At 47.3% G+C, this 15,828-nt stretch overlaps 1 protein-coding gene across 1 annotated transcript in view; it reads right to left on the reverse strand.

Annotated features, from left to right (window-relative positions):
- Positions 1-15,002: 15,002 nt before the first annotated feature.
- LOC124500926 (ankyrin repeat domain-containing protein 26-like) overlaps positions 15,003-15,828 on the reverse strand; it is a 105,145-nt gene continuing 104,319 nt past the window's right edge. Inside the window, exon 23 of the mRNA XM_047064790.1 lies at positions 15,003-15,361. Coding sequence (XP_046920746.1) covers positions 15,228-15,361 — 134 coding nt within the window. The 3' untranslated portion in view covers positions 15,003-15,227. The remainder of the gene's footprint in view (positions 15,362-15,828) is intronic.

Below are 15,828 nucleotides of genomic sequence, written 5' to 3' on the forward strand. Positions count from 1 at the left end.
CCAGTTGAGGCGACTGTCCCTGCAGCCCAGAGAGGAGACCAGGCTGGGGAGCCTTGAGGCCAGATAGCTAGCCAAACATGCCCATTTCACAGAGGGAACGTTGAAGGCCCGAGGTGCTTGGGACTGACCTAGAGCACCCTGGGGAGTGGTTGGTAGTCCCTTTGTGGCTTGTAAGAGGAGAGCCCAGGGCTATGTGGCCGTACCCCTCCCCCACTCCGGTCCCCAGCTGGAGCATTTGTCTGCAGGATCCAGGTCAGGTCTGGGGGGGATGGGAAGAAGCCCAGGAGAGCAAAGTCCCCAGGGCTCAGGTCTGCACTCGGTCTTCCCATGTGGAGGACAAAGCTCCTTAGAGAAAATGCTTGCTGTCCTAAAGCTGGCAGGAAATGCGCATCGATAGCTCATTCCAGCAAGAAGGTGCGCAGGGGGAAAAAAACCTGTGAGAACTTAGGCCAAAATGTTAGCCCCGGGGATGGTGGGCGATATTAGCCTTCTTTTGCTGTGATTTTCACATTTCCTAGGTTGTAGGTGAAACCTTTATAACCAGAAAAATGAAGTTACCATGGAAAGGAGAGAGGTCTAAGAAAAGGTGCCCTGAGAACAGCCAGCTCCCCATTCATGAGACTCTGGGGTCACCATGTGTGAGTGGCTTCCAGAGGGACCTTGGCCCTGGGCCCATCCCCCAGAACAGGCGCACCTGGGGCAGACAGCTTAGCCCGTGTGTCTCTCTTTCTCGGAATTTGGGTCAGCGAGAGTCCAGACCTGGGGCTACTGGGATGTAGCACACCCAGAATGCCATTCAAACCTCTGCTGTCCTTCCTGTCGTGTGGGTTAGGCCTCAGGGCCCTCACCTTCCCACCTCCACCTGGAAAGCCACCCCACCCACCCCAGGCTGCCCTCTGCCCCTCCCAGCCAGAGGTGGCCCTAGGGCTATTTGCTTCACCTCCATCCGGGTGCCCAGGTGGGTGCGTAGCACTGTTGACTGCCTTCCTTACCGACTCTGGCCCCGAAGTGCCTTTCCAGGGGGTCCCCCTACAATGTAGTCAAGTTCGACCTCGTGCAAATGGTCTTTGGAATCACAGCTGAGCCTTGATCCTGGGTGAGGATTTGATCTCCGTCTCCCCCATATACCTAGTACAGAGCACCCATTCATTCGGTCAGCTGTTATTCAGCCAAGTGCCAGGGCCCAGGCTAGGTGCCAGGGGCACAGATCTGCTGACTTGAGGGTGTGACGTGTCTGTGTTTTTGAGCACGTGTTTTGTGCGCATCACCTGCACGCACACACAGCACGAGCATCTCTGTCATATGTGAACTCTGGTCTTTGAGGCTGTGACAGTGTGTAATCCTGCCGGGACTCTGGGCACACCTGGTGAATTCATTCTGCAAGTGTTTGACAGACGCCCACTAAGGAAGTACCAGGCTCTGACCCCAAAGAAAAATGACCCAACGTCTCTGTCCTCGGGAAGTGCCATCTTGGGGGCTGTCGCAGTGCGGACTGGTGGGGGCAGTGGCCGGCAGGGCTGGGGGTGGTCAGAAACGTGGTCCTGGAGACACGGGGAAGAGTGGGGAAGGGTGTTCCTGCCCAGCTGTGAGGATGATCTCCAGTATCCCCTTCAGCCCAGTGATCTGGGGCCTGGGACAGGCCTCCCCAGCCATTTTCATGCCCCAAAGCAGCCCCGAGGGCCGACGGAACCGGAGCTCCAGGTGGTGACCCGTGGGCCCCGACTGCTGGGGGCTGGGAGAGAATACAGGGAATGAAAATGAAGCATGTTGGCTGGAGGACCTGCCTGGGCTGCAGACCTTTCTGAGAGGCGAACTTGGGGACCAGGCACCAGAACACAGCACCTGGAAAGTAGAACCCCGTGATCCAGACCAGAGAAGCGGGATCACGGAACTTAGAGGAGGAAGATGGAGCAGCAGACCTAGAATGTGGGCCTTCTAGAACCTGGAACACTCAAGTGGGCCGGAAGCTGGAAGATCCAGTCTGTGCCCCTGGTGGTCAGTGGGGGAAACTGAGGTCCAGCAGGAACGGGGAGGCCTTGAGCATTGGTGAGCTGCAGTGGCACGCACGTGGTCTCTGCTGAGCCAGGACCTCCCCACAGCTCGCTGCTGCCTGACCTCGGGCGAGTCCTGTCCCCTCTCCAAACCTCAGTATCCCCCTCTGTGAAATGGTCACGTGATGGTGGGACAAGATGGAGCACCTCACCTGGTGCTCAGGCTCTCCCGGCAAGCTAGTGGCATGGCTAAGGCCTGGACCCTGGCCACCTGACTCCTGAATGACTCTGTCCCCTTGTGGTGATGGTCTGGTCACTGCTGTTCCTTTCTCTTCTTTCTCACACTCAGTGGGACATTTGGGCACTTGCAGCCCTTTTCTGGAATGCTCTCGGGATCTAGCAGAGGGAAAAGACTAATCAGAGGAGCAAGAACAGACTGGCGGCTCCATATGAAGGAACAGGGGCCCGGTGCCTACAGCCCTGCATGGTGCCCTGTGCCATTTGGTGAGGGCTTCTTGAGTGTCCCCCGGTGGAGATGGCCGGGTCCTGAGCCGAGGGCGCCGCGGCCCCTCGAAGGCAGGGGTGGGCAGAGGTGGATTGGGAAGGGAAAAGAGAAAGGGCTCATTGTTCCAGCTCCACGGAGGCTCCCCAGGTGCACCTGCTCCAGGCCACCTCTCCTGAAGGAGGTGGACGACCTTGCTCGGGCTCCCAGAGAGCTGGAGCTGTAGGATCTGGGCCAGAAGCAGCCCGGTCACTTCCCCAGATCCCTGTGAGGCGGCGTTACCAGCCCCCGCTTTTCTGCCTCCAAGAGAGCAGGATTCCAGAGTTGGGGGCGGGGAGCGTTGGAGCCAGGGTTCCAGCCCGTCCTTTGAGCCAGCAGCAGCCGGGCATGGTGCCAGGCACTGAGCACCCAGGGGGGAACCGAGATCCCTTCCTGTTTCCCCTCCTTCCTTGCCGGGTCTCCTCCGGACCATCAGCCATCCTGCTCAGAGCGCTTGGAAGGCTGGAGTCCTTCCCCGTGTCTCTGCTCTCCACCACTTCCCTCCCATTGTGGGGGACCCATCGAGTTCCTGTACATGAACCACCTCATCGGGGTGTGCCTTGCCCAGGCAGGACTAGACTTTTTCGAACCCCAGACCAGTTCTGAGAGCCCAGCAGCACTGACTGCAGGTGCAGGTGTGTGGATTTGGGAGTGGAGGGGGGGGGGTGTCGTTTATTCATTCAACAGGCCAAGGTCAGCGCCTCCTTTGCATCAGGCTCTGCTGGGGACCCAGGAGAGTTGGGCAGCACCGCCCAGTGTGGGGTGAGGCAGCTCAGTCCTTCCTCAGCCTGGGGGAAGTGCAGTTCAGCTGAGCCTCCCTGGGCAGGGAGTGAAAGATGACACAGAAACTTGGAGCCTCCTAGAGGATTTGGACTTTATCCTGGGAGCAGGTGTTCCAAGCTGAGAGGGGCAGCATCAGATGTGGCTTTTGCTTGGCTCGTGGGGCTCAAGCCAGGAGCCCCTTCCCTGGCAAGGCTGCTGCTGTTGTCCAGGTGAGTGTGGCTGGTGGTGCAGGCAGCGTGGGACAGGGGCACAGGGGGCCGGGTGGGACGACAAGTACCTGGGCATGGAAGAGACGTGCCTGGCGATGGGGAGCGCGAGGTCAGCGAGAAGCCAGATTCAGGATGGCTGCCGGGGTCCTGGACTGGGAGACTGGGTGGATGGTCACATCTCGGGTTATCAGCTCAGGTTTAGGGAAGCACTATTTGAGTGAGTTCTTTGTGACTGGTTTTACGGCAGAGGGTCCCAGGCAGGATGGGAGCCGACTCTGCACCCAGGCCTCTGCCCTCCAGCTTGGCCCAGACCCTGCCAGGTCTGCTCCTCTCTCTCCCTTAACCCTACAGGCACTTTAGCGTCTTGAGTGCAGGGCTGCACCTCGCAACTGTGCCCTGTCCACGTGGGGGAGCGCCACTCCACTCCTGCTGCCTGGGTCCACGGGAACCGCCCTCTGCCCAGGCAGGCCGACCCTGTGCTTTGATGTGTCTCATCCCCTCACTGTGCAAGGGCATCCCCCCCCCCCCCACTCCTCAAGGCGCGCAGGTCCTGGAACAAAGCCTCTCCGCACTACAGCTTGAATCTGTCACCCTCCTGGCCCTGTGCTAGAGCAGGCTCCCTGAGGACAGAGGGTGGCTGGGGCACACCCTCCCCCCCCTCCCCCACCTCAGGCCTGTGGGCTAGAGATGGAGCTGAAGCTCCTTGCTGAAGTGGCCCTTTGTACATTGACCCCTGGGGGAGGGGGGAGCCTGGTGGGAGGGGCTGGCACTGCCCAACACCCTGTGCTGATCTCAGTGGCACTGAGGATCCAGGTGGGGAGTGGGGGGGGGGCAGGGGGGTGGGTTCTCTGGGCTTGGGATCAGGGGAGAACACCCTGCCAGGTTGGGCTTGCACTGGCCGGCCCTGCCGCCCCACACTAGAAGGTACTTGTCATTCAGAGTCTGTCATCACTTCTCAGGCAAGGTGTGTTGTCACACAACAGTTGTTTAGGGAGCACTGCTCCTGGCCAGGCTTTGTCCTAGGGGGTGGGGTGCCACCTCGACCAGTGACCTGTGAGTGAGGCTTACAGGCTTAAGATGACCCTGCTCTCCTGTTGACATTCTGAGTGCCAGGGTGTGGGTGGGGGAGACAGACCAGGAAGAGGTAAACAAGGAGCAGGCTAGCTTCCGCTGTGAGTGCTGGGGAGCAGAAGACCCGGGCGGGGGACAGCCACTGTAGCTGGAGGCCCAGGAAGGCCCCTCTGAGCAGGCAGCCACATTCCAGGCCAAGGAGTAGCCAGTGGGAGCACCCTGCGACGGAAAGGTGGGGACTGTGACTGGAGCCCAGTGGATGAGGGCGGCGAGGGCAGCAAAGATTCGAGGACCAGCTTGGCGGGGTCTGTGGGCCCAGAGAGAAGTTTGCATTTCATTCTGAGGGAGACTAGTGTGTGGGTGGGGTCGAGGGGAGGGGGGACGTGGCCTGGTGGGGACTTTGCAGTGACAGAATTTGTGGGGCCCAGTGCCAAATGAAAATGTAGGCCTCGAGGGGCGCCTGGGTGTCTCAATGGGTTAAGCATGTGACTCTTGCTTTCTGCTCAGGTCAGGAGTCCAGGGTTATGGGATTGAGACCTGTGTGTGGCTCCGCATCGAGCCTGGCGCCTGCTTAAGAATCTCTCTCTCTCGGGGCGCCTGGGTGGCGCAGTCGGTTAAGCGTCCGACTTCAGCCAGGTCACGATCTTGCGGTGCGTGAGTTCGAGCCCCGCGTCAGGCTCTGGGCTGATGGCTCAGAGCCTGGAGCCTGTTTCCGATTCTGTGTCTCCCTCTCTCTCTGCCCCTCCCCCGTTCATGCTCTGTCTCTCTCTGTCCCAAAAATAAATAAACGTTAAAAAAAATTAAAAAAAATCTCTCTCTCTCTCTCTCTCTCTCTCTCTCCCTCTGCCCCCTCCCCCACTCTTGTGTGCTCTCGCTCTCTCTCTCGCTCTCCCTCTGTCTCTCTCTGTCTCTCTGTCTCTCTCTCTCTCCCAAATAAAATAAAATAGGGGCACCTGGGTGGCTCATTTGGGTGACCACTTCTGCTCAGGTCATGATATTGAAGTTCGTGAGTATGAGCTCTGCGTCGGGCTCTGTGCTGACAGCTCAGAGCCTGGAGCCTGCTTCAGAGTCCGCATTTCCCTCTCTCTCTGCCCCTCCCCTGCTCATGCTCGGTCTCTCTCCCTCTCAAAAATAAACATAAAAAAATAAAATAAAATAATGAAAAACACCGAATGAAATCACAACTATATTCAGTTAGTCTGAGAAATGCAAAGTTGGTGTAACATGAGCAAATAATGTAATTCCCCACAGTAACAAATACTTTATTTTGGTTTTTTTATTTTTACTTTTTTAATTTAATTTTTTATTTTTTAGAATTTACATGCAAATTAGTTAGCATAGAGTGAAACAATGATTTTTAGGAGTAGATTCCTTAGTGCCCCTTGCCCATGTAGGCCATCCCCCCTCCCACTACCCCTCCAGCAACCCTCAGTTTGTTCTCCATATTGGTGTGTCTCTTCTGTTTTGTCCCCCTCCCTGTTTTTATGTTTGTTTCCCTTCCCTTATGTTCATCTGTTTTGTCTCTTACAGTCCTCATACGAGTGAAGTCATATGATTTTTGTCTTTCTCTGACTGACTAATTTCACTTAGCATAATACCCTCCAGTTCCATCCATGTAGTTTCAAATGGCAAGATTTCATTCTTTTTGATTGCCGAGGAATACTCCATTGTATCTAGATACCACATCTTCTGTATCCTTTCATCCATCGATGGACATTTGGGCTCCTTTGCATACTTTGGCTATTGTTGATAGTGCTGCTATAGACGTGGGGTGCATGTGTCCCTTTGAAACAGCACACCAGTATCTCGTGGATAAATGCCTAGTAGTGCAATTGCTGGGTTGTTGGGTAGTTCTATTTTTCATGTTTGGAGGAAACTCCATACTGTTTTCCAGAGTGGCTGCACCAGCTTGCATTGCCACCAACAATGCAAAAGAGATCCTCCTCCTCCACATCCTCGCCAACATCTGTTGTTGCCTGAGTTGTTAATGTGAGCCATTCTGACAGGTGTAAGGTGGTAGCTCAGTGTGGTTTTGATTTGTATTTCCCTGATGATGAGTGATGTGGAGCATTTCTTCATGTGTCGATTGGCCATCTGGATGTCTTCTTTGGAGAAGTGTCTACTCATGGCTTTTGCCCATTTCTTCACTGGATTATTTGTTGTTTGGGTGTTGAGTTTGAGACATTCTTTGTAGATTTCGGATAGTAACTCTTTATCTGATATGTCATTTGCAAATACCTTCTCCCCTTCTGTCAGTTGCCTTTTCGTTTTGCTGATTGTTTCCTTCGCTGTGCAGAAGCCTTTTAGTCTGATGAGGTCCCAGTAGTTCATTTTTGCTTTTGTTTCCCTTGCCTCTGGAGACGTGTTGAATAAGAAGTTGCTGCGGCCAAGATGAAAGAGGGTTTTGCCTGCTTTCAACTCGAGGATTTTGATGGCTTCCTGTCTTGCATTGAGGTCTTCCATCCACTTTGAGTTTATTTTTGTGTATGGTGTAAGAACGTGGTCCAGGTTCATTCTTCTGCATGTCGCTGTCCAGTTTTCCCAGCACCGCTTGCTGGAGAGACTGTCTTTACACCACTGGATATTCTTTCCTGCTCTGTGAAAGATTAGTTGGCCATAGGTTTGTGGGTCCATGTCTGGGTTCTGTATTCTGTTCCATTGATCTGAGTGTCTGTTCTAGTGCCAGTACCATACTGTCTTGATGATTACAGCTTTGTAGTATAGCTTGAAGTCTGGGATTGTGATGCCTCCTGCTTTGGTTTTCTTTTTCAAGATTGCGTTGGCTCTTCGGGTCCTTTTCGGGTTCCATACACATTTTAGGAGTATAGGTTCTAGCTCTGTGAAGAATGCTGGTGTTACTTTGATAGGGATTGCATTGAGGATGTAGATTGCTTTGGGTAGTATCGACCTTTCAACAATATTTGTTCTTCCTATCCAGGAGCATGGACTCTTTTTCCATTGTTTTGTGTCTTCTTCCATTTCTTTCATAAGCTTTCTATAGTTTTCAGTATATACATTTTCCACCCCTTTGGTTAGATTTATTCCTACGTATTTTGTGGCTTTTTGTGCAACTGTAAATGGGATCGATTCCTTGATTTCTTTTTCTGTTGCTTCATTGTTGGTGTATAGGAATGCAACCGATTTCTGCGCATCGATTTCATATCCTGTAACTTTGCCGAATTCATGAATCCATTCTAGCCGTTTTGTGGTGGCATCTTTGGGGTTTTCTGTATAGAGTGTCGTGCCATCTGCAAAGAGGGAAAGTTTGACCTCCTCCTGGCCGATGTGGATGCCTTTTATTTCTTTGTGTTGTCTGATTGCAGAGGCTAAGACTTCCAATACTATGTTGAGGAACAGTGGCAAGAGTGGACATCCCTGCCTTGTTCCTGACCTCAGGGGGGAAACTCTCCCATTTGTCCCCACTGAAGATGATATTAGCGTCGGGTTGTTCATATATGGCTTTTAGGATCTCGAGGTATGCTCCTTCTCGCCCTACTTTCTTGAGGGTTTTATCAAGAAAGGATGCTGTGTTTTGTCAAATGCTTTCTCTGCGTCTATTGAGAGGGTCCTATGGTTCTTGCCCTTTCTTTTCTTGATGTGATGAATCACGTTAATTGTTTTGCGGATATTGAGCCAGCCCCACATCCCAGGTATAAATCCCTCTTGGTCGTGGTGAGTAATACTTTTCATGTATTGTTGGATCCGGTTGGCTAATATCTTGTTGAGAATTTTGGCATCCATGTTCCTCAGGAAAAGTGGTCTATAGTTTTCCTTTTTAGTGGGGTCTCTGACTGGTTTTGGAATCAAGGTAATGCTGGCTTCATGGAAAGAGTTTGCAAGATTTCCTTCCATTTCTATGTTTTGGAACAGTTTCAAGAGAATAGGTGCTAACTCTTCCTTAAATGTTTGGGAGAATTCCCCCTGTAAAGCCTTCTGGCCCTGGACTCTTGTTTTTTGGCAGAGTTTTGATTACTAATTCGATTTCCTGACTGGTTATGGGTCTGTTCAAATGTTCTATTTCTTCCTGTTTCAGTGTTGGTAGTGTATATGTTTCTAGGAATTTGTCCATTTCTTTCAGATTACCCATTTGATTGGCATAGAAGTGCTCATACTATTCTCTTATTATTGTTTTTATTTCCGCTGTGTTGGTTGTGATCTCTTCTCTTTCATTCTTGATTTTATTTATTTCAGTCCTTTCCTTTTTTTCTTTTTTGACCGGACTGGCTAGTGGTTTATCAATTTTGTTCATTCTTTCAAGGCACCAGATTCTGGCTTGATTGATCTGTTCAACTGGTATTTTTGTGGGGTTTTTTGTTTGTTTGTTTGTTTGTTTGTTTCGATAGCATTAATTTCTGCTGTAATCCTTATTATTTCCTCTCTTCTGCTGATTTGGGGTTTTATTTGCTGTTCTTTTTCCAGCTCCTTAAGGCATAAGGTTAGGTTGTGTATCTGAGATCTCTCTCCCTTCTTTAGGAAGGCCTGGATTGCTATCTATTTTCCTCTTATAACCACCTTTGCTGTGTCCCAGAGGTTTTGGGGTGTGGTGTTATCCCTTTCATTGACTTCCATATACTTTTCAATTTCCTCTTTCACTGCTTGGTTGGCCCATTCATTCTTTTTTTTTTTTTAATTTTTTTTTTTCAACGTTTATTTATTTTTGGGACAGAGAGATACAGAGCATGAACGGGGGAGGGGCAGAGAGAGAGGGAGACACAGAATCGGAAACAGGCTCCAGGCTCTGAGCCATCAGCCCAGAGCCTGACGCGGGGCTCGAACTCCAGGACCGCGAGATCGTGACCTGGCTGAAGTCGGACGCTTAACCGACTGCGCCACCCAGGCGCCCCCCATTCATTCTTTAGTAGGATGTTCTTCAGTCTCCAAGTATGTGTTACCTTTCCCAATAGTTTCTTGTGGTTGATTTCGAGTTTCATAGTGTTGTGGTCTGAAAATATGCACGGTATGATCTCGGTCTTTTTGTACTCAGGGCTGATTTATGTCCCAGTATATGGTCTATTCTGGAGAACGTTCCGTGTGCACTGGAGAAGGATGTATATTCTGCTGGTTTAGGATGAAATGTTCTGAATATATCTGTTAAGTCCATCTAGTCCAGTGTGTCATTCAAAGCCATTGTTTCCTTGTTGATTGTTTTGATTAGATGATCTGTCCATTGCTGTGAGTGGGGTGTTGAAGTCTCCTACTATTATGGTATTACTATCGATGAGTTTCTTTATGCTTGTGATTAATGGATTTACATATTTGGGTGCTGTCACATTTGGCGCATAAATGTTTACAATTGTTAGGTCTTCTTGGTGGATAGACCCCTTGATTATGCCATAATGCCCTTCCGCATCTCTTGATACAGTCTTTATTTTAAAGTCTAGATTGTCTGATATAAGTATGGCTACTCTAGCTTTCTTTTGTTGACCATTAGCATGATAGATGGTTCTCCATCCCCTTATTTTCAGGCTGAAGGTGTCTTTAGGTCTAAACTGGGTCTCCTGTAAACAGCATATAGATGGACCTTGTTTTCTTATCCATTCTGTTACCCAATGCCTTTTGATTGGAGCATTGAGTCCATGGACATTTAGAGTGAGTACTGAAAGATATGAATTTATTGCCATTATGATGCTTGTAGACGTGGAGTTTCTGGTGGTGTTCTCTGGTCCTTTCTAATCTTTGTTGCTTTTGGTATATATATATATATATATATATACACACATACATATATACACATATATATGTATATCTGTGTGTATATGTATATATATGTATGTATGTATGTATATGTAATTTTTTTCATCTTTTCTTGCCTCCGAAAGTCCCCCTTAAAAATTCTTGCAGGGCTGGTTTAGTGGTCACAAATTCCTTTAATTTTTGTTTGTCTGGGAAACTTTTTCTCTCTCCTATTTTGAGTGACAGCCTTGCTGGATAAAGAATTCTTGGCTGCATTTATTTTTTATTTTTAGTGTTTAATGTTTATTTATTTTTGACAGAGAGAGAGACAGAGCATGAGCAGAGGAGCGGCAGAGAGAGAGGGAGACACAGAATCCGAAGCAGGCTCCAGGCTCTGAGCTGTCAGCACAGAGCCCGACGAGGGGCTCAAACTCACAGACCGCGAGATCACGACCAGAGCTGAAATTGGACGCCTAACCGATTTAGCCACCCAGGCTCCCCCGCATATTTTTCTGATTCAGCACACTGAATATATCCCGCCACTGCTTTCTGGCCTGCCAAGTTTTTGTGGGTAGGTCTGGTGCAAACCTGATCTGTCTTCCCTTTGAGGTTCGGGAACTTTTTTTTTTCCCCTTGCTGTTTTCATGATTCCCTCCTTGCCTGAGTATTTTGTGAATTTGACTATGATATGCCTTGTTGATAGTCGGTTTTTGTTGAATCTAATGGGGGTCCTCTGTGCTTCTTGGATTTTGATGTCTGTGTCTTTCCCCAGCTTTTGTACATGTTTTCCGCCATGATTTGCTCACATTACCCAAATACCCCTATTTCTCTCTCTTCCGCTTCTGGGACCCCTATGATTCTGATGTTCCTTTTTAATGAGTCAATGGTTTCTCTAATGCTTAAATCGTGCTCTTTTGCTTTAATCTCCCTCTTTTTTTTTTCTGCTTCGTTATTCCCTATAATTTTGTCCTCTATATCGCGGAATCTCTGTTCTGTCTTGTCCATCCTTGCCGCCACTGCATCCATCCGTGATTGCAGCTCAGTTATAGTATTTTTAATTTCATTCTGGCTATTTTTTACTTCTTTTATCTCTGCATAAAGGGGTTCTAATCTATTCTGGACCCCAGCTAATATTCTTATTATCGTGATTCTAAATTCTGGGTCAGACATCTTGCTTCTATCTGTGTGGGTTAAATCCCTGGCTGTCGTTTCTTCATGCTCTTTCCTTTGGGGTAAATTCCTGCTGAATTCTGTGGCTCAGGTTGTGCAGATTGTTGTGTTAGTCCTCCAATCAGTGTTCTAGGTGTGCAGGATGGTTTCGTGTTGGCCTGGCTGTATTTCATGGATGCGAGACACACACAAAACTTCCATGCAGTTCCGCCATCTTGGCCCCTCCCCCATTCACAAATATTTTAAAAACACATCTCAGGGTGCCTGGGTAGCTCAGTCGGTTAAGCATCCAACTTAGGCTCGGGTCATGATCTCACAGTGTGTGAGTTTCAGCCCCACGTGGGGCTCGCATTGGGCATGCCACTGTCAGCGCAGAGCTTGCTTCAGATCCTGTCTCCCTCTCTCTCTGCCCCTCCCCTGCTGGCTTGCTTGGTCTCTCTCCAAAATAAACAGTTAACAAAACCTATCTCAATAAATGTGAAATAAACATCTGTTAGCATTCAATATTCATTCATGACAAAACTTAGAAAACTAGTATTATAAGGGAACTTCCTCAATATACTTGTAGCAGAAAGACCCTAAGTGACTCCATGATATCTGCCCTTTAGTGTTGTCACCTTTTGTTTATAATTCTTTTCTCTTAAGATCTATGATTTGACTCTAGCTATGATAATATGACAAAGATAAAGGAATGTTGCAGACCTATTTCAGTTAATTCAGAGTCAACCAAAAGGAGGATTATGCTAGGCAAACCTGATCTGATCATGTGAACACCCTTCAAGGAGGACTGAGCCTTCTCTGAAGTGACATTCTCCTTGCTGGCCTCCTAAACTAAGCGGCCATATCGAGGAAGTCTACATGGCCACAAACAAGGAACAGCCTTGCTCTAGGCTGAATATTTGTGTCCCCACTCACCGAAACTCATGTGTTAAATCTTAATGTTCAACGTGATAGTATTTAGAAGTGGGAGATTTGGGAAGTGATTATGTCATGAAGGTGGAGCTCATGAATGGGATTAGTGCCCTTACCAAGGAGGGCTGTGAGAGCTACCGTGGCCCTGCGCCAAGCATGAAGACCACCGTCCATGAACCAGGAAGCAGGCCGTCTCTGGACACTGAATCTGCCAGTGCCGTCATTGTGGACTCCCCAGCCTCCAGAACTGTGAAAAATAAAACTTCTTTTCATAAGCCGATGGTATTTTGTTAGAGCAGCCCAAAAGCAGTAAGACAAGTGTCTGGGAATGCTTCGGACCTAAGCCTCCAACTAGCCAACAACTAGCAAAGACCTGTGGAAATGAGTCCAGTCATACAGTCTCCAGGAGATTCTCTTAAAAACAAACGCAATGGGCTTGGAAGCAGATTCTTCCCCATCGAAGCACCCAAATGGGGAAGCACAGTCTAGCGGACACCTTGGGTACAGCCTTGTGAGAACCTGAACAAAGGACCCCGCTAAGCCATTGCTCAGCTTCTGACCCATACAAATGTGAGATACATGTGTGTGGCTGTAAGACACTGTGTTGATGGTGATCTGTTGTAAACGGCAAGAGCAAACTAAGAGACTGATAAAAGATACACACTTTTAAAAACCCCACTATCTACATAGTTCTAGAAAACTAGTTTTACATGTTGCAATTTCAAGAAGACATGAACACTCACTATCCTCACATTTACTCAACGTCATTCTTGTAGTAGGAAAGAAAAAAAAAAGAAAGCTCTAGGAATTGGAAAGAAACGAAAATGCCACTATTTATAGATGATATGTCACTGCATGCCCCAAATCCAAAGCAATATGCAGATAAGACACTCGAGTAAGAAACAATATATTGTGGGGAATAAGCTTAGACAATTAAAAGACTAGTTATTTGGAAAAATCAATATACGAAATGTCTTTCCTGACAAACTATTGGCAGATTCAATGCAACTCCGATGAGAAACGGCTTTGGAGAGCTTGCTAAGTTGATTAAAGAAGACCTGTGGAGTCCTTCCTTCCTTTCTTCTTTCTCATCCCCAACAGTTTAGTTCCCAGTCCTAGAAACAGAGGCATGGAGTTGTGGGGGTCCAGAGTGAGGTGCTGGAGCTTAGACAGAATGGGGAAGGCATTACGTGTGGGACGGTCACCCTGCACAGTGTTGGAGCTCAAGTGAGAGCATCCCTGAAAAGTGAATGATATAGAATAATGAAGTATCACAGACTGGACAGGGTGGGGAGGCATCTGCACAGGGGAAGAATAGCCCAGCGTGGGTTTTTAGAACCTGCAGGGGGGCAAACCGTCTGCAGAAGAGGTGGCCTGCCACAGGGTGTCTGAGAAAGGAGGTATGTACGTGTCTCAAAGTACTTCCCCACAAAATACTAAATAATTGGAAAGTGGAAAGTTAACATTCCAGGGGAGAAACCTGGCAGATACTACCTCCGGTGGCCAACATTAATATCCCAGTGTTGGGACAAATCAGAATTGTAGGTCTCATGATAGGATGCAATGAAAAGGGTAGGTTGTAGTGATACTCTTGCTAAAAATGTATGATCTGAATTTTACCGTAAGGAAACCTAAGAAAAATCCACATTGAAAGACATTCCACATTACTGGAGTTTACTCGTCAAAAAGGTTAAAAGTCATGAAAGTCAAGGAAAGACAAAGGAACTGTTCTAGAGTGAAAGAGACTAAGACACACAACTGAATTCAATACATGGCTCTGAACAGGACCTTCCTTGGTATTACGTATACTACAGATAAGTGAGCAAACTTTAAAGAATTATGAGGAATAAATGATAGAATTATACTGAACCTTGAACAAAAGAGTTTTAATGGGTGCACTGACTACACACAGATTTTTTTTCAGTACTGGAAATGTATTTTCTTTTATAATTTTCTTCACGGTATTTTTTTCTATAGCTTACTTTATTTTAAGAATATAGTACGATACATATCATATACAAAAGATCATTGGTAGTAGCAGTGGTTAAGTCTTTGGGGGTCAAAAGTTCATGGCTTTTTGACTGTGGGGGCCAGGGCTCTGAGCCCTTAACCCCATTGTTCAAGCGACAAGTGTATTAGAGTTAATGTTCTGATTGTGAAGGTTGTATGGTAGTTATGTGGAATGTACTGACTTGTAGGATTTAAATGCTACAGGAATCAGGCATCCCATTAGTAATTTACTTGCAAATGGCTCTGGGGCAAGGGTGGGGGGGGAGTTCTTTTTTTTTGTTTGTTTCTCTATTTTTTCTTTTCTCTAACTTTGTTTCCAAAAAGCAAATCAAAAATAACTAACTAAATAAATAGAAAAGGTGAAAAGCCTTAGGCAAATCTCATTTCTCCATGTGGAAAGAGCTATGAATCACTGTTTACAATTAAAGTTATAAATAGGTTTTATGGCTCTATAAAAAATTCTAATAGGTACAAACATTGGCAATAGCCATAGCAGGAATACATCAAACTAACGTCTAAATCTTTAGGCCCACATATAGTGATAAAAATTGGAAAATACAAAAAAGCCATCCATAGACACTACTGAAGTATTAATGACAACTTGGTTGTTTGGGTGCTGTTCAAACAGCAGGGAGTGGAACAGTCTGATGTATGTCAAACCCTCTAGTGCTGGTTTCCACGTACAAAATGTGCTTAAAAGTTAATGAGATGCCAAGAAACATAGTTTAAAATATTATACAGATTTTCATTACACACATATGACACAAAAACATTATCCTTTAATCAAGATTTTTCCATATAGTGTGTTCAGTTGGGAAACAATGAAAATGTTTTGTAAGCACCCAGTAAATTTTTTCTATTTATTTTTCAAATCAGATAATTTTTGTTCAAAATCTGTACATATTCTCGTGATGCTTTCCATACTGGATCTTGATTTAGAATTGAATCATCAGTAGATACTAAAGGAGTTCTACAGGATCTTCGTTCAAATTCGGTAGCAGCTGAAAAGGAAAAGAAAGAATTATCTTCTGTCTCCAAAATACTTTTCACTACAAGTCCTTAAAAAAAAAAAAAAAGAAAGAAAGATGGGGCGTCTGGGTGGCTCAGTCGGTTAAGCGGCCGACTTCGGCTCAGGTCATGATCTCGCGGTCCGTGAGTTCGAGCCCCGCGTCAGGCTCTGTGTTGACAGCTCAGAACCTGGAGCCTGTTTCAGATTCTGTGTCTCCCTCTCTCTGACCCTCCCCCGTTCATGCTCTGTCTCTCTCTGTCTCAAAAATAAATAAACGTTAAAAAAATTAAAAAAAAAGAAAAGATAAGAAAAGAAAAAGAAAAAAAGAAAGTTGGGGCCTTTATGAAAAGGTGTCAAGAAAATTGAAAAATAACTATGTACAACTGCAATTTGAAACCCAAGATTAGTATTAAATATATTTTGCTCAGGGTTGCACACTGAATGAATTGCTATTGTGGA

The sequence above is a fragment of the Lynx rufus genome, unplaced genomic scaffold, assembly GCF_022079265.1.
Source record: "Lynx rufus isolate CCGP_SWC_20201006 ecotype Redwood Valley unplaced genomic scaffold, mLynRuf1.p SCAF_62, whole genome shotgun sequence".
Lineage (NCBI taxonomy): Eukaryota > Metazoa > Chordata > Mammalia > Carnivora > Felidae > Lynx > Lynx rufus.